The sequence below is a fragment of the Poromitra crassiceps genome (assembly GCF_964638095.1).
Source record: "Poromitra crassiceps genome assembly, chromosome: 10".
In the NCBI taxonomy this organism is placed as follows: domain Eukaryota; kingdom Metazoa; phylum Chordata; class Actinopteri; order Beryciformes; family Melamphaidae; genus Poromitra; species Poromitra crassiceps.
The window spans coordinates 23,751,304-23,770,672 of NC_139631.1; the positions used below are offsets into that span (position 1 = coordinate 23,751,304).

A 19,369-nucleotide genomic window follows, 5' to 3' on the forward strand; every position below is an offset into this window, starting at 1 on the left:
TAATTAGGTAACTAATTTTAATATAGGTGGATGAAAAATAATTTGTTTCAGACGCTTGAAGGTAGCATTGCACGCGACAGGTTGCACTGGTGCTGTTTCCATTGAATATACAAGATTTTTTCTGACCAAGATTGATCAAGTTGAATCCCAAAGCATTTGGCAATAAATTTGTATAAAACGGCATGGCTGGGGGCTGTTTTCTCTAATGGTATACTACTTTTATAATCCAGAAAGGTCGAGGCTTCACAGGCTACCGTGAACACTTTTAATTTGAAGGCGAAAAAGGGAAATGGTACATATGAACTGATAGAATTGACAGACCAGTGTCAATTCAATTTACAAATAGACCATTTCCCCTTTCCGCCTTCAAATTAAAAGCGTAAAACCCAGCGAACGAAAATGTTACAAACGCTACAAATGGGAAGTAATGACAGCTTATCATTTAATAAAGCACAGTTAAAACAAACTCCACTTACACTTGAAGGTTTGCAATGGCGCTATCATCCTGGCTGTGTAGTCCTGCTTTGGGGCGGGCGGAGCGAGTTCTCTAATGTTAGTTATATTAGCAACCTAACTAGTGGCTGCTGTCCAGAACACCGTCAGGTAAGATGCTTCCTACTATTGTTCAAAAGTGACTTTCCTGACACTGTACAAACATCTGACTGCACTAAATTTAAGTAAAGGCTGACGTTATTGACTATCCTAGAATAAAAACGAAAAAGAAAGTGAAATATGTTTGTTATTTAGCCAACATTGTTTCACTTTTTTCTGATGCGGTCGGCTTTGTGGGCGTCGTCGTTAGGGGCTCGCTTGGGCTTGCTTCGTTCTTCTTCGTCGGTTGTAAGGGTCGCAAGGTATCATGGGATACCCTAACCCACCAAAGTGTGCATGGTATGGTTCCTCAAAAATTATCCATAACCAGGTACCTAGAAAGGTTGCAAATTCAGTGAACTTATGTATCAAACTGGTTTCAGACCGCCTAATTACAACTTCTTACCTAGAAATGCCACCTATAAAGCTCGTTCACTTGAGAATCAGACAGGCCCTACTAATCTAGCTCGCTTGTTTTAGTTAAATAAACTACCATGTTGCATGAGACTTGATTATTTCTAAATTGCTTTGTCTAAATGTCAAGTTGCATGAAAATTACGTTTCATGCAATTTGCAACCTGCAACTAGTTGCATGAAAGTTTATAACAGTGTAAAGCCAGCCTAACTGTCACAACTAAATATGTAACCCTAACCTAAACCCAATTTTACCTAACCCTTAAAACTAAGTCTTAAAAGACAAGTTGACCCAAAAATTAAAATTCAGTCATTATCTACTCACACTCATGCTTGTTGGGCAAGTTTTTTTAGTCCACAAAAACATTTGTGGAGTTTCACAAATTCAGAATTCTCCTAAATAATTGAAGTGGATGGTGACCAATGTTCAAACATGAAAAACAACAGAAAAATAAAACATAAAATGATTCCATACTGCTCATCTTTTCAAGTTGACTTGAAAAGAGTACATTTACAGCCTGTTTTAGCTTCAATCGAGAAGGTGGAAGGTGTGTGTGTGTGTGTGTGTGTGTGTGTGTGTGTGGGGGGGGGGATACTGTAGCCTGCTACAGTGAAGATTTCAGCTAAAAACAGGGTGTAAATGATGTCAAAGTTGCATCTCAGGGCATGTGGAGACTTGCATTGACTTGGATTACTTCCAGGGGAGCAGTATGGAGGCATTTTGCCCCCCTTTTTATGTTTGAAAGTTGGTCACCACCAGAGCCGTATAATAGAAGAGTTCCGACATCTCCATTCACTCCAATGGACCAGTTTTTTTCCAGGAAGTAGAAAGTGGAACTCTTGAGTAAAAAAAGCAGCACTGTCGAGTTGCAGCTAAATAGACAGTGTTGTACTTTGAAAGGGTTTTTCATCCCTTGAAATGAATCAAATTGTACATTATCAGCTTTATTTTAGCATGCAAAAGTAGCGCGAGACCCATTCCTGGCTGTTCATTGGCTAATGAGTCTCGCTTTTTGGTCCTCCGCTGACGCCACTCTCTTACTAGAGGACACTAGTCACCAGAGATGGGAAAAGTACTGACATTCTGTACTTGAGTAGAAGTACAGTTACTTGTGTAAAAAACTACTCTGGTAAAAGTAGAAGTACTGGTTCAATTATTTTACTCAAGTAAAAGTAAAAAAGTACAGGCTCTGAAATGTACCCAACGAGTAAAAGTAAAAGTATTTTTACCGTATCTTTCTGAATGACTGAACCTCACATCATAGCATATAATTTGAGGATAAAAGATCCCCTACAAATGTTTTACACATCTTAAAACTCTACTTTAAATAGTGTGCTATGGTTTTTCCACACAAAAAACCCCCATTAAAATCATATCTAGTCCTCCCTCATTAATATTTCCATGATATATGAATGTGCAAATAGTTAGACAAGTTTAACTGCTGGATACAAGGTGTCCCTTACAAAGTGCAGAATCACAATACTCGAGACTGATATGATACTGATACCTAATGGATAAGGAACTGAATGTCCACAGGTTGATCACATTCACAAATTCAAGGTTTATTAAGACAGAACTGCCTCTGGTGTTAGAACACCACCATATTCCATATTAGCTGAATGTTGACAGTGCACAAACTGAATGTATGTGTTAGAACAACACCATAAGGGGCCATGCGGTTATTTAAAAAAGAACGCTTGGAAAAGCCAGATTATTGGCAACTCTGGAAGCAGCGAGATGAAAATCCTCCTCTCCTGGGAGAAGATGAGCAGGGCGCTTTTCCTGTTAAACTTTCCTCAGCTTTCAGCACCCAGAGCGCTGCGCTAAAAAAAACACCACCAGCTTTCAAACGCGATGAAATGCTTCTTGAAAGAGATGCACGCTAAAAAAAAAAGCGCGTACTTATAGAGAATGAATTGCAAAAAGAGGAGCGCTAATAAGTGCTGGCTGTCTGCACGGCTCCTAATGTCTGCGTGTGTCTCCCCTCAGAGAAAATCTGCGTGTTTCTCTTCTTTGTCCACGCCCGGAGGAGTGCCAAGTCATACTATTGGCGGAGCTGGAATGAGTTTTTATCAGCAGCGCTGGGAAACTCGTCTATTACTTCTGCTCCGTTCTCCCATTTCTACTCGTTTTTAAATTACATTCTCGTGCATTTAAACAAAAGTAACGAACCTGTTTTGAAAATGTACACAAGTAAAAGTACAGATACTTGTGTTAAAATGTAACGAGTAAAAGTAAAAAGTCGTCAGAAAATTAAATACTCAAGTAAAGTACAGATACTCGAAAAATCTACTTAAGTACAGTAACGAAGTATTTGTACTTCGTTACTTCCCATCTCTGCTAGTCACCACCATCCAGCATCAAATAGGAGGGCAATGGAGCATGATCTTAGAAGGTCTTTATTTGGTGCAGATCAACACATTCACTGACTACACCCGTCCTTCCATCGGCGTGGGAGTGAGTAGATAATGATGATTTTGCGTGAACTTATCCTTTAATGTTCTAACAGTCAACACTGTCCCCCCCCCCCCCAACACACACACACACAGACACACACACACACACACGTACCGATGCTGTTGCACAGCTCAGTGCACTGGCTTATATGGGGGAAACGCAGGATCTCCCTCCATTTTTTACTCCTCCCCTTCCGCTTTCCTCCTCCACCTGTGAGGGGCGGAAATGTGACATGAAAAGATTTGTTAACGTTGTTTTTCATCAGTGAAGAGCAAAGAGAGAGATGAGAAAGAGAAAGGGAGACAGAAGGGTGAGTGTGGCCTCTCCTTTGAATTCAATCATAATCTCAGTCTCTTTCTCCTGATTTTCTTCCTCACAAAATAGACTGTGGCTATTCTTAAGGTGGAACAGCATGACTGACATGTAGAGTTAATCTCAACGGGCCTGAAAATTCAAGCCCGACCCGACCCTAGTAAGTTGAAGCCCGAGCCCAACCTGACCCGACCAAATAGCATAAATTGTCAGCCTGAACCTGACCAGAGCCCGTCAGGCTGAGTCGGGTTCTGTCGGCCTCAGGCTGAAACTGAGACCTCTAAGCTGTGTGTGTGTGTGTGTGTGCATGCATGTGTGTGTGTATAAGTATGGAAGAGAGTGCGAGAGAATGAAGAGAGAGTATCAATCTGGCCTACTGTAAATGCATTACAGAAATCTTTTTATTTTTTTGCTCAGCCCGAGCCCGACCCGGCCCGTTAGCATAAATTGTCAGCCCGAGGGTCGGGGACCCGTCGGGCTCTGAGAACTGAGGGAAACTGAGAACTCTACAGACATGTAAGCTCATTCTGACCAGCTCAGTTCCCATCAGAACCCGGGACTCTGCCAGACTGGATTCCATGCCATCACTCTGAATAATCCCACACATCGGCTTCCAGCACCAGCATTACCCCGCTCGGCCCGGGACAAAAAGCAGTTCTAGAGTCTCAAGTCCAAAGACATTGGGTACATGGGACTCTGGCAGCGCTAACATTTGGAATTCATGACAAAAGTTTTTCTCATAGTCTACTGATCCACTTCCCCCACAGACTCACCCACTTTTACACACGACAGTCCAAATCTGGTTTTAATGTCCACTCACTCATCTAATAAATCATCCAATCATCACAGACCGTTAGCGTCCCACCACCTTCCCATTCCCGCTAACATCACCTCCCCCCTTTTCCCCTCGACCTATGTCAGAGTCAGTCCAGCGGATGTGATCTAACGCAACCTCGGTCCACATCAGAGCGCTGACCTCACTCTGCTGCGTCAGCGAGCATTCCGATTTGCCCCTTCCCTACGTCACATTCCTCCCGCTTTCCTTTTTTCTTAGAAAATGCCGAACCCCCGAGCCAGTGCCCTGACAGGGCTTTCCTTCAGGCCCCTCTCCCCACAGTGGAAACTAGCTGCGAGGGCTGGCACACAGCGCGAGCGGCAACTTGGAGAGCGTGAGAGAAAGAGAAGCAATGACAAGCCGACATCTTTAAGTCATAACCCAGGAATGCGGGAGTCGCTGCATCATGTTTGAGCCGTTCGCTTTCGCAGCTTTTCCCATCAAATTACTGACGCGCGTCCCTCTGCCCTTTGTTGTATGGATTAACGTATTAACCGACACACACACACACATTAATGCACACACACACACACACACACACACACACACACACACACACACACACACACACACACACACACACACATTAATGTATTAACCTACACTACACACAAACATACATGGCAGATTCCTCTATTAACCTAGGACAGCCCCTTTCACATTAGATTACATTAGATTACACAGGGTTCCTGACCATAGGTTTCAATAAAACATTAAACTCGAGGATTTTTCCGTGACTGTCATGGCCTTTTTATTTATTTATTTATTTAAGATCCCCATTAACCACTGCCTCAAGCAGCGATTATTCTTCCTGGGGTCTGAAATTACAATATAAAATTCAAGAAACAAATTTTTTTAAATTAAAATACATAATTAAATCAAATACGGTAATACAACAATAACCAGAAACATTACACAGAAAATAAACTTGCCAAAAACAGCTTTCTAAAGTTCAGTTTGACAGAAAACAATCTTCTACAATGTTAGTGGAAAAAAGTAATAAAAATAATGCAATAAACTGATTACGGTAGTTGAAAATAATTCTAAACCACACATATACATAAAACAAACACGAGCAAAAACAATTATTAATTGAAAAGAAAATCGTCAACATAAAGCAGACATAACTCATAACAGAATACAATAACAAACATCAAAATAAAATCAATCTAAGATAATCTTTTTCTCAGTGACAAACGTTCTCAGTTTCCTCTTGTTTGATGAAATCCAAGGAGTCGATATGTTTGTGAGCATGTTTTTGGTGTTTTTGGGTGAGACATGAGATTGAGAAACAGAGACAAAATTAGAAATAAAAAGGCTTAATTTACTGAATTAATTAATTAATTTGTTTACTGTGAGGAGAGGTCCAGAAGGCTTATTGGCATCTTGTCAAATCTTGTCAAATTTGAATACGATACATTCAGGCGGTGTCTCGTCATAGACGCGTGGTCAATGGGTCAGCATGGGGGAAATCCTCCCGCTCTCCCCATTCAGCATAGTTAGCATTTAGCTGCTAGCCCAGCCCAGGCAGACAGGATCGGGGATTCAACCCCCGCAGCAAACTTACATTCTGAACAGGCATCTATGTACCTGCTCTTGAATCCCCAATCCTGTAGTGTAGAGCCACAACACCTTCCTTTGGGCTCATTGAGATATATGGGGTTCCCCCCCCCACCGTTCTACCATTCGTCCTACTGACACGATACCGGAAGTAACGTTTTGTGGGCGTTCCCACACAGACGGACTGCATCTATACTATAGTATATCCATCCAATTGTTTTCAGCAACATTTAAGGCATTGTTTTGTTTTCTCAAATCCATAATCTTTCAAGGATTTTCCTGGTCCGTGGCCAACCTGATTACATATTCATGCAAGACGTGTTTAGGCTTAATAGTAGTGTTTTCGGACAGAAGACGCAACGTCAACACACAGCTGACATGCAGAGACCTGGGGCCTTGCAACAAGAGGCTAGTACCAACACAACCTTTACTGTATTAATAACTGGGGTCAAAATCTCCCCTAAGAGAATCATTAACTGCCAGCACCTGCTCCTCATCAACATCACTGTAGACCAAACACTATAAACAGGCCAACTTCCTTATTTATGAGCTATTACTCTGAAAACGGCCTAATATTTATAATTATGCTCCACAGAACAAAACCTTTGTGGGTTAGTGCACTCTGTTGTGCGGTCCAATAGCCTATTTTGATCTCTATTAACGAAAACATGACTTGTGCCAAAAAGCACAGGAGTCCAGTGAGCAGAGCAGGGAAGGCCAGTTCCCACTGGGGCCACCCAAGCAAAAAAATGAATGCGCTTTGGATAAAAGCGTCCAGCCGTCCACCAAATGGCATAGATTTCCTGTGGGGTCAACTCCATGTCATATTATTGTGTCCTCCACCCAGCCATTCAACTTGTACACAATGTTCACACAACCACAAATACTGTAGTTCCTCTTTCTTTCTTTCTTTCTTTCTTTCTTTCTTTCTTTCTTTCTTTCTTTCTTTCTTTCTTTCTTTCTTTCTTTCTTTCTTTCTTTCTGTTTCCTTCTTTCTTTCTGTGTCCTGTTTCCTTGTTTTATTTTCTTACATTTTCCATGATCTCTCTGTTCGTCTCACCCTCTCTGCTTTACGTAACTCTCCCTCGCCACCGTCACCTTGCTCTACTTCTTTGCGTCCTCTCCACCCTGCCTCCCTCTTTTCATCTCTGACCCTGTGCTGAGGACTTTCTGTGTCATCGTCACCACTGAATCATCGCCACTTTCGCCGCTGCATGCCAGCCAATGGCTGAGCTCATTTTTCCGCTCCCAGCCAATCAATCTCCCACTTTGCGGTCGGTTAAGGTCGCAGGTTTTTTTTACAGCTTTTACACAGGCACAATAAACGGAACGTCCCTATAGACGCGGTGGGTGTTCTGCGCCGTGATTAAACACTGCATTCAATTAGGCTGCCCCGCCTAACGACCTGCCTCGGAACATGTGCCATATCTATCATGGTGAATAAAATAAAGTGTGTGTGTGTGTGTGTGTGTGCGTGCGTGCCTGTGTGCGTGCGTGCGTGTGAGAGTGAGATAAAGGTAGGGGTGTGGGGTGTTGGAGGGAGTCAATAGAGATGAAGATCATCCAAACTGCTTGGCAATCTCCACCAGAAGCCTGCCGGCATGGTTAACTGTCCAGCTGTAACAAACGAACGACATTGGGATTTATTCCAGGAAGCAACGCTATGGCAGAGGCCTGCTGGCTGTAAAGACCTGAACATCCACATGCCGACACACCCACCCACTCCCACACACCCACTCCCACACACACACACACACACACACACACACACACACACACACACACACACACACACACACACACACACACACACACACACCACACACACACACACACACACACACACACACACACACACACACACACACACACACACACACACACACACACACACACACACACACACACACACACACACACACACACAAAATGTAGGCATACATTATTCATGGCCTCATAACGGACTCATCCATCTGGATGAAACAAAGTCATTTCCTGTCCTGTCGGAGTGTCTTTGGACGTCTCTGTTGTCTGGACCTTTTGCAAAATAACGACCCCATTCAATTCCAATGAGGGTGAATGTGTGTTGTGTTGGTGGCAGTCGGCTCTATCTGCTAAGTGACCCAGACCTCGCATTGTCTGCTATGATTCGGGCACTGCAGTGTGTCACAGCATACATTAGCGTTGGGTGGAAATATGCAAAAAGTATGGTAAATGTGAAACTAACGGAAACGCTGAGAATTCCAATCCTGGGATAAAACCTCCTTTGGCGCGTTTTGTGTGCAGGTCGGTGACCGTGTTTAACAAAACTGGGCCATCAGAAGTATGAATAATAGTCGTAAATGTCTTACATAAACCCTCTCGTCCTCGCTCTCTCATTTATTTTCTTCTCCGTCAAACAGCTCCGCCTCTCCCTTCTCGCAGTCGATCACTTTCCCTCTCACTTACACACCAGCAGAAATATGCTGTGCAGCGCGAGCGCGTTGCACAGAGGAACTTGTCAGTCTAATTTGTTCCATGCGCGCAGTGTGGTCGCCGCCCTTTATTTATGTTTCTGCTTAGCAGCTCTGACATCATCAAGGCATGTCTGCTTAGCAGCTCTGACATCATCAAGGCATGTCTGCTTAGCAGCTCTGACATCATCAAGGCATGTCTGCTTAGCAGCTCTGACATCATCAAGGCATGTCTTCTTAGCAGCTCTGACATCATCAAGGCATGTCTGCTTAGCAGCTCTGACATCACCAAGGCATGTCTGCTCAGCAGCTCTGACATCACCAAGGCATGTCTGCTTAGCAGCTCTGACATCATCAAGGCATGTCTGCTTAGCAGCTCTGACATCATCAAGGCATGTCTGCTTAGCAGCTCTGACATCATCAAGGCATGTCTGCGTAGCAGTTCTGACATCATCAAGGCATGTCTGCTTAGCAGCTCTGACATCATCAAGGCATGTCTGCGTAGCAGCTCTGACATCATCAAGGCATGTCTGCTTAGCAGCTCTGACATCAAGGCATGTCTGCTTAGCAGCTCTGACATCATCAAGGCATGTCTGCTCAGCAGCTCTGACATCATCAAGGCATGTCTGCTTAGCAGCTCTGACATCATCAAGGCATGTCGAGTGAAGCAAAAAAAGGTCAGACAGGAAACGACATCTGCCTGGCGCGACACCAGGGGGTTACCGGCATCCCAATCATCTCTGTGTGTGTGTGTGTGTGTGTGTGTGTGTGTGTCTAGGTCTAGGGTTCCACTGTGACCTCTCTAGTAACGTCTTCATGCTTAGTTCAACTGACTCAGGCACTCCTGCAGGCCCGTCCAGCCTCACATTCAAAAACGAACCCTACTTCACTGTGAGGAGGTTATATTTATAAGTTGTCGACAATTTGCAGGATTCAGGAGCGTCTGGGTAGTGCAGCGGTAGATTCCCTGCCTACCAAACACGAGCGCCACAGGTTCAAGCGCCTGTGTTACCTCTGGCTTGGGTGGGCGTCCTCCATACAGGCACAACTGGCCATGCGGGTGGGAAGCCGGATTAAGGGTATGTGTCCTGGTCACTGCACTAGCGCCTCCTCTGGTCGGTCGGGGGTAGGGCTGTTCTGGGGGAGGGGAACTGGGGGGAAGAGCGTGATCCTCCCCCGTGCTACATCCTGCCGGTGAAACGGCTCGCTGTCAGGTGAAAAGAGGCGGCTGCACATGTAGCGGAGGAAAGCATGTGCTAGCATAGGCTACAACTCTCCCCGGATCGGTAGAGGGGGTGGAGCAACGACCGGGACAGCAGGGGGAATTGGCCAAGTACGATAGACCCTTCTCACGGGGGCCATTTTGTGTCGAAATCGCAGGGTAAACACAGGTGCAGGCAAAACACTAATGAGGGTTTCCAACTTCCAATCATGGAAATTGGAAACCCTCATTAGTGTGTTGCTTGCACCTGTGTTTACCCTGCCATTACGACACAAAATGGCCCCCGTGAGAAGGGTCTATTGGGGAGAAAATGGGAGAAAAATAATTTACAGTACAGCCGTTTACCGGTTCTTAGAACACGGCTCTCTTGAATACTCGATTCTGATTGGTCAATCAACAATATTCACCGGTCATTATTTCTCGACAACCGACCGCTGCTCTGCCACACCTGGATTAATCAGTTGATAAGAGCCTTTTGTCAGCAAGCCACTACTAATTAGGCCAACCAGTTGCAGCTGTGGTGTCTTGTGTGCCAATTACGAATGAAACCGCTTTGTCGTTGAAAACGATATTAAAAAATCTATTTGAATAATTATTTTTGTCAGATTATTGAATGATTTAGTTGTAGGCCGTGTTCTAAGCGGGATAATGTATATTGAGGCGGTGATTACTGGGAAATAATGACCTTCAGGTGAACGATTAAGCCCTCCGCTGGCGCGTCGGGCTCAATCCACCTGTCGGTCATTATTTCCCCCGTAATCACCGCCTCAATATACATTATCCCTTACATAACTCACACACTCATACACACAGATATACACACACACACACACACACACACACACACACACACACACACACACACACACACACACACAACTATCTAAACCACATCCTGTGCTGGCAGAAAAGAACCGTGAGAATGAGTTATTCTGTATACGCACCTCCACCATGAATAAAATGATAAATATTTGTTTGATTTCTGCCACTGCTCGTGCTCATCCCGTCCCGGCCTAACCTTTCATCCTGGTTCACTTCACATACACCTGATGACCTCACTATGGTCCGTCGGCACGTCACCTGCTTTGCCTCAGGTGTTAAAAGGCTGTTGACTCATGGACACTGGCAAGCTTAATGCCGACAAGGTGAAGCAAATCAGCACGGGCGGCTGCAGTCTAGGATGCAAATGCTATTGTCCTGTGAGGCCTGGCTCTTCCTTCTCTCTCACAATGTCTGCCTGTGTATTCCTTGGAAAGTATTTGCATGTGGCCTGCAGGTAAGGCTGCATGCAGCTCCTATGGAAGAACTGCTCTTTTTTCCTGTGCATGCAAAACTGCAGAGGTAAATAATTCAACGCACAAATAATCAAGCAAATAAGTCAGCTGGAATAGGTACTCAAAACATCCTCTTCCTGTTTCTGAAGGCCCTGCGCGCCGTGACTCTCAAGCGATGAACGTTTCCCCCGAGAGAGATCAGCAGGGCATCCTAGATTTCTATCTCTCAACAGAACAAAGATCGGAGGGAGTTGCTCGGAAATACATCGCAACTTTCCCACTTTGTGCCTTTGTGTGGCTTGTGCAGTACAGTAGGTCATCTGTGTGTGTGTGTGTGTGTGTGTGTGTGTGTGTGTGTGTGCGCGCGCGCGTGTGTGTGTGTGTGTGTGTGTGTGTGTGCGTACGTACCAGATGTTTATCACAAGACAACCATCAACATAAACAAAAATCAATTATATTTTGAGAAAAGTGTGCGATGAAAATAAAGTTTTAAACACCCTATCCTCATGTAACTGGCATTAGTTTGATACAATTTTATATGATGTATGTATACCCTGAAATATGATTTTTTTTTTTTTTAAGTGCGTTTATCTTAGTTTCTCGACCCCGAGTTACTGAATAGTGGTTATCCTCACGTTTGAAAAGGCCATATTTTACGGTTGGCTCCAAGGGGGCTAGTTCGTAGCTCCGTTTGTGAAGCCAATGCGGAAGTAACTTCAACCTGATTAGTGAGTGGGGAAAATGACTCACTTGATTTATGGCCCCAGTAAACACTTTTCCTAATGAGTTTATGGTCTCAATCGCCAGGTTCAAGTCTTCTTCAACACGACGTGATGTTCATTTAGTCAATGATGGTCCCATTTAGAGTCAAATAGACGATACGATATAAAATAGACCTTCACCTCACGTCTGGCTCCAAATAACCAAGATGGTGATGGTGAAAAAGCCCAACCTCTAGCTAGGGTTCAAAATGGCAGTCCAAAAACCGATGGGTGACGTCACGGTAGCTTCATATGATTATATGGTCTATCTATGTGGTTGGCTTGGCTCTTAAGTTTGGGGTGAGTGTCAGAATCAAAGGTTAACCAACTTTAGAAAAAGAAACGCACACTGTATGCACGTGTGTGTGTGTATGTGTGTGTGTGCGCGCGCGCCGTCCACGCGCGCGCGTGTGTCTGTGTGTGTGTGTATGTGGTCTTTGTGCCACAGGAAACACTGGGCCGACCTGAGCAGAAGGGGAGGACTATGGGAGGAAGACGCTCTTTGTTGCCCTGTTCCAGGATGATGTCATGTCAGCAGCCTCATGACCAGCCTGAAGCCGCCCCTCCCGCCCCATGGATTTCTCATTATCCTGATCCAAACGGGACGGTCCTGCCTGTAACATCTGCTTACGTGCTCAGAGCAAACAGGGCTGACGTACGGGCCCCTCTACCTGGCAACACCGGCCCATTCTTTTCGGGCCCGCCGCGGGGGTCACATGTTAAACCACTTAATGGGGGGTCATAAAGTCCAAATCAGTCGTAGACAATAAAAAGAGAGATGTTATCGGCGGCGCCGGCGCTGGTGCACAGCTGTGTCCCCATTGAAACACAGCGAGTGCTGCTGCTGCTGCTGCTGCTGTGTGGACAATGACAGCTCTGTTTTCAATGTCTATTATGTATACAGGCATATTGTTGACACCCAGCTCGGCTCCTCCGACGCACTTTCAGTTCATTCAACTGCCGTTCGGCGGCATTACTTTCAACTGACATGATATATGAACCTTTTAGCCCCGGCTACCAACGCACCTACACTATATTTAGCTTGAAAAGGAGATGCTCCTCCTGTTGAAGGTGCATATTTCAAACACAATATTTCACTGTAAATCCAGCGCGTGTGACACGTGGCCCATAGCTAGAGGATGGAGAGAAAGCACACGTATGCGACTGGTTTCCTCCTCTTATATGTGCATGGTGTCTCCTTGTAAACATTGGTGTTATATATATAGCAGCGGTGCCCAAGGGCAGGAGCCCTGTGTTAACACAAACAGAGGTGGTCAGACCGGTCCTGGTGACCTCACACAGCTGATGGGCTGTGACAGTTGTCTCTGGAGTAACTGTATGCGTGTGTGTGTGTGTGTGTGTGTGTGTGAGAGAGAGAGAGAGAGAGAGAGAGAGAGAGATTGAATGAGCGACCAAGTGGTTAAGAGAGACAGGCAGAAAGACTTGACACAATAGCGTGCATGCACTGGTGCAGAAGTGTCACAGAGGCGGGCAGAAGCGGAGGGTACATATCCTGTCTGGGAAGAGTCAGGTGCCACGAGCTTCCTGTTCTATAAATGTACCAAATATGGAATGTGAAGGCAAAAAAAAGACGCGCTGGTCCCAGCTCGCACATTCAATAGGCTGAAGTTACATAAGCCGCCGGGCTGTCCCGATCAAAGCACCCACGCCACCCAGGGAGCGCCGGCCCGGACGGGTAATACTCGCTGTTTGCTCATCCATAAAGCTATAAAGGAGGACAGAGCAGAGTCCACATGCAGCTATACGGCCATAATAGGAAGTTTGTTTGTTCACCTCTCCATAAATGTTTTGACAGAGTAAGCGTTATGGTCATTGAATCCTAACTCCCCCGTTCGGGACAGTTTTATTTCTGGGAGAAACGTATTGAAACAACAACAGTGGGACGGTGGAAAAAAAACGGTCCCAAGTCCAGGAAGGTGTATCCAAAGAAAGCAGCACAAGTTGATCCAACTTATTAAACCGATGGAATGTACTGATCCACGCGCGCGCACGCACGCACGCACGCACACATCCCGGAAATAGGGTTAAAGTGATTACATTGCCCTTCTCAGGCTGTCCCTTTCCTCTCCAGCTGTTCTCCGTTTCCTCTCTCTCTCTCTCTCTCTCTCTCTCTCACACACACACACACACACACACACACACACACACACACACACACACACACACACACACACACACACACACACACACACACACACACACACACACACACACACCTATTTTGACATTCCATGTTCTTTTGTCCTCGATCTCTTATTATGGCATCATCATCAAAGATACAGGACACTACCCGCCTGACACTCTTTTCAGTCATGGCTTCAGTGTGTGTGTGTGTGTGTGTGTGTGTGTGTGTGTTTGTGTGTGTGTGTGTGCGTGTGTGTGTGTGTGTGTGTGTGTGTGTGTGTGTGTGTGTGTGTGCGTGCGTGTGCGTGTGTGTGTGCGCGCGTGCGTGTGTGTGTGTGAGAGAGAGAGACACACACACACACACACACACACACAGAGACACTGTGTACTGTATGTGCGCAGATGTGTTTGCATGGATGTGTTGAAAGTGTGTTGTGTGTTGAACAAGTGCACACAGTCTGGCCTTCAGACCTTCACAGCAGATGACATTAGGGAGTGGGCTACAGCGCATAGATAGTACTGTATTGATTATTCCCCAATTAATGAACATGAAATATTCATGGGATGACGTGTTCCATTAAAGAGGTATGGCAGCATGGAGAACACACACATCTTTCAACTGTCTGCCCTAAAGCACATTGTTAGCCTAGAGGTCTGCATCATCACTTTGTGATGTTCAATGCATTCCAGGAGTTATAATGGGATGAAAGAAGTGATGTACTTTACTTTCCCATTAGCCTGCTCAAACCATCCTGATAACATGACCTCACATCCTGTTTCACGCTCCGTATCAGTCTGGGCTCCAAGCCGTCCACCAAATGCAATCCAAATCCACTCAGAAGAACGCTGAAGATGGCTTTTATGACCAGAAACTGCTGCATACTCTTGTTATTTTTTTATTTGTGTTATTGGGTCTATTTCTGCAACTAGTCATCTCGCGCGCTATGCCCGCCCGATTCCTAGGCCCGCACAGCGCTAGCTCGGCAGCTGTGCGGACTCGCCCGACCTGTTGCTCGCCGAGCTGGCCCTGCGGCTTGCATACGCAGCTCGACCGCTGTGCTGGCTCACTTGCTCCCTCGCCCGCCCTGCGGGCTCACCTGCTCTTATGACATCACTGATGACCACTGCGCGTCGCAGCCTCGCCTGCTCTATGACATCACTGATGACATCATCACTGAACTATAGCCTCAGCCATAGGGCAATCAGCCTTAGGGCAATTCATCTGCCCTAATTAAAAAATCTGGCTCGGTCAGGTCACCCGCACGGGTGCTCTTTACACCCCCTGAAAGTTTCAGCCCGATCGCACGTAAAACGACATAGCTGTGGCCGGCACAAAAATGTAAACGGAGAACAGACACATTGCCCACATTGCCAAATGTATATATATAGATAACTGCACTTATGGCTGTGTTTACCCTAATAATGTTAACGTTACTGCTCATTGCTCATGCTCTTTTGCCAGCGGCGTCACTGATTGGCTGGTTATGTCGTCAACTAAAGAGGCAGGTCCCTGATCATATATCATTTAATTTTGTGTCGTGGTTCTAACTTCTCAAGCAGAAATTTCTTCAGTTTGCAGGAATGTTATTGAGAGCAAATGGGAAAAGCCTGACTGCCGGTAGTTAGTAGGTAGCTAGTTGGAAGATGGCCGAACTTGTACGGAGGCTTGCATGCAAGAAAGTAAAGAAAAAAGAAAAAAAGTTAAACCAAAGAGAAATATTGCTTTTAACAATGGAAGTGAATAATGTGTGAGTACACTGTTAAATATGAGGTGTGAGATCGGGCCATGAAGAGCCCCGCGGCTATTTGCGAGAGACTTTCTTCGCTAATCCCCTCTTTTCCTCGTCTGTCTCCAGGCAAACAAACAGAAATACCCGGAGAGGAAACCAGACGAGCTGTTTTCCTCTCCTGCATTTTACTCTCTCCTCCATTAATGCTCTCCAGTTGTCTCCCCAATAAAACTCCACACAGCATTATGTCATGGCTCAGTCCTTTCAGACGAGTCCCTGGGGAGGAACACTCCAGACTCTACACTTGTGTGAGTGTGTGTGATGGAGAGAGTGAGAGAGTGAGAGCGAGAGAGAGAGAGAGATAAAGGGGAAGAGACTAGGCGGGAGACAGAAAGTCTAGTGTACATCATCTCAGACAGGACTGCACGGGTGACAGGAGATTAATCAGTGTTGTGTCTCTGTGTGCGTGTGTCAGGGCTAGTCTAGATGATATATCAATATTATATCGATATAGACGGTTTTAACTTGACAACAAAAACATTCTAAATTGAACCTCCGCTCACTTCCTGTTGCTGTGTTTGCTATGGACATAAAAGAAAAAAAAACATTCAAGTGCAGGACTGACCATTCCGTGAAAACCGTCTATACAGCTGAGCAGCGAAAACAAAAGTAATGATGTCGAGTGAATATTTCTGCAGTTTGCCGAATGCTGAGAAAAAGGAAGTGCTGTGGGGTTGCGCTCTGGTGAAAACCGTCTATTGATATGAGACTAGATAAGATATCTTCTTTGATTATGGATATCGTAATATGGTGATATGGCACAAGTGTTGTCTTTTCCTGGTTTTAATGGCTGCATTACAGTAAAGTGATGTAATTGTCTGAACTTAACAGACTGTTCTAGCTGTTCTATTATTTGCCTTTACCCCCTTGGTCATTGTATCCACATTACTGATGATTATTTATCAGAAAATCTCATTGTGTAAATATTTCTGCGCAAGCACCAATAGTCATCCCTAAAATATATACTGTCGCAAATTCGCATTATCAATATCGAGGTAGTTCGTCAAAAAATATCGTGATATTTGATTTTGTCAATACATTTTGTCCAGCCCTACACCTCACATGTGGCTTTGACTGTAACAACTGCACATATCTAGCCCGCTTCATAGAAAATACTGAGATGTATATTGTGTATCGCCATTCAGCGTAAGAATAGATAGGTTAAGTTAGATAGGTTCAGTCGAGGTGTAGATTTGAGGTGTAGATATGAAGTGCGTTTCAGCCTACGCCGCACACACCTCTTTAGGAGAGCATACGCTTAGTCTTCATATCATCTGCAGCTCCCCCAGCTTGCTGAGACTTGCTTCATATGATAAAGCCGCACACACACACACACACACACACACACACACACACACACACACACACACACACACACACAGACACACACACACACACACACACACACACACACACACACACACAGACATACACACACACACACACACACACACACACACACACACACACACACACACACACACACACACACACACACACACACACACACACACACACACACACAGAGCAAGAAAGGCTCCCAGGCGCTGCACATGTTGAGAGAGCCCACATAAATGGCCTATAGTGTAGGGAGAAGTAGTTTACGCCTGTTATCTTATATCACACAGCAGCTTACTGTCATCTCAGATCAGTTGTTGGCTTGGGATGTTTGCTCTAATCAAAATGTCCTCGAGGAATCCAGTGGGAAGAAAAACAGATTATGGGATTGGTTCCAAACAGCCGAATCCCATCAGTTTGTTTGTTGTAATCTGAATCTAGGCACTCCTATTGTGCTACTGAGGAGAATCTTAACTGAATGTATTAGTATTCGTCGATTAATCTGTTAATCAGTTAAAGAAGTCTAAACTATATCAAAATCGATTAATCAGTCAATCGACGGAAAGGTAATCTATTATAATTTTGACGATTGATTACCGGTAATCATTTTGTCACGTAAAAATAAAAATATTTGCTCCTTACAGCTTCACAAATGCTCCGATTTGCTTGCTTTTCTCCATTTGATACAATTATAAAACTAATACTTAATACTAGAATAATACTAATGCTTCTTTTGGCTGCTGGTCAGACCAAACACAATTCAACAGATCACTTTGGCCTGTGGTAAATTGTGATGGCATATGTCATTATTAATCTGTAGTTGCAGGCAGCCCTAAAGACTTTTAAATGCCAGATTTGAGCTATTATTAAAATTGGATTTTGACTACTAGTATAGTATCAAATGATTCTGACTCATAGTATGTGTGTGTGTGGGGGTGATGATGAACAAGATCACATACTTCTTGCTTTATGAACAACAAAGACTCCTGAAATCGGCCTTTGAAAACAGCCAAAAATGATGTCATTCTAAAAAGGATACCAGCCTAGCATCATTCTTTCAACAGGTCCGTCTCGCAATTGAATTACCGCATTTAACCACATTCTTAGTGTGTGGGAATGCCAAGGGTGAAACAAAGGACAAAACAAACACAGCGGCCATATTCCCATCATGTCTCACTTTACTGACCAACTCCTAATCTGAGTAGATCCTGTTTGGCCTCAGGTCATTCTACCTGCACTCAGTGCACACCACTCTCAGATAGCCACCTCTGTGTCTGTGGTGTTAATGCTCAGATAGCCACCTCTGTGTCTGTGGTGTTAATGCAGTGGCTGTGTGAAGCGCCTTGTGGTACTGAATTCTACAACAGATGGCGATGATGAAATCTTTTGATTCAGCTCGAGTAAATACATCCAAAACACACGGCGTGAATCAGAAACGCTAAGCCGGGAAGCGGCAGCACCGCGGCTCTGTTACTGCATTTATTAGCAGAAAGGCATCTGGATCCAACCGTGCAGTTTTCCCCCTACTCTCATTCAGTTAGACAGCCGATGACGTTCGCTCGCCTGGCTCGGTTTCTACGACGGCTGCCAGCGGGAGTTGTGAATGGGGAAGCAGGCAGAGGCAGACGCACACACACACACACACACACACACGCGCACACACACACACACACACGCACGCACCCACACACACACGCACCCACACATAGGCTTAGGGTCTACTGCAGGATGTTACTCTCGTCAGAGTGGCTGAGCTCAGGTTACATTTAAACGAAGGAATTCATCTGCCCCCCACACCACCACTCCACTCCCATGCTACCACACACACACACACAGAGTCACACACACATGCTCGCACACACACACACACACACACACGCACACACACACGCACACACACACATATTCCACTCCACAGCAGTACAGAAAATGATGCTGGAGAGACGCCTCCAAACGTTGCTGAGGAAGATACAGCTCTGCTCCTAGTGTTATATCTATAGTTCTCAAACTTTTTCCATGTCAAGGACCCCTAAACGGACACAAATTAGACAATGGATAAGATTTTGTCCCACGGTCCGCCACCCCCAACCCCCCCCCCCCCCCCCCCCCATTCTGTTTGAAAGATTTTTGCTTTTAGATTTAGTTTTATTACAGGAAGTGTATGAAAAACTATGACCCAGATAGTCGTACATTCTGTCGTTGTATGGCTGGAATTA

General features: G+C 45.0%; 1 protein-coding gene across 1 annotated transcript in view; it reads right to left on the minus strand.

Annotated features, from left to right (window-relative positions):
• Positions 1-19,369, minus strand: part of LOC310783488 (G protein-coupled receptor kinase 5-like) — a 42,525-nt gene that overhangs the window by 15,011 nt on the left and 8,145 nt on the right. The window contains exon 2 of the mRNA XM_083644354.1: positions 3,578-3,673. Within this exon, the coding sequence (XP_083500480.1) occupies positions 3,578-3,673 (96 nt within the window). The remainder of the gene's footprint in view (positions 1-3,577; positions 3,674-19,369) is intronic.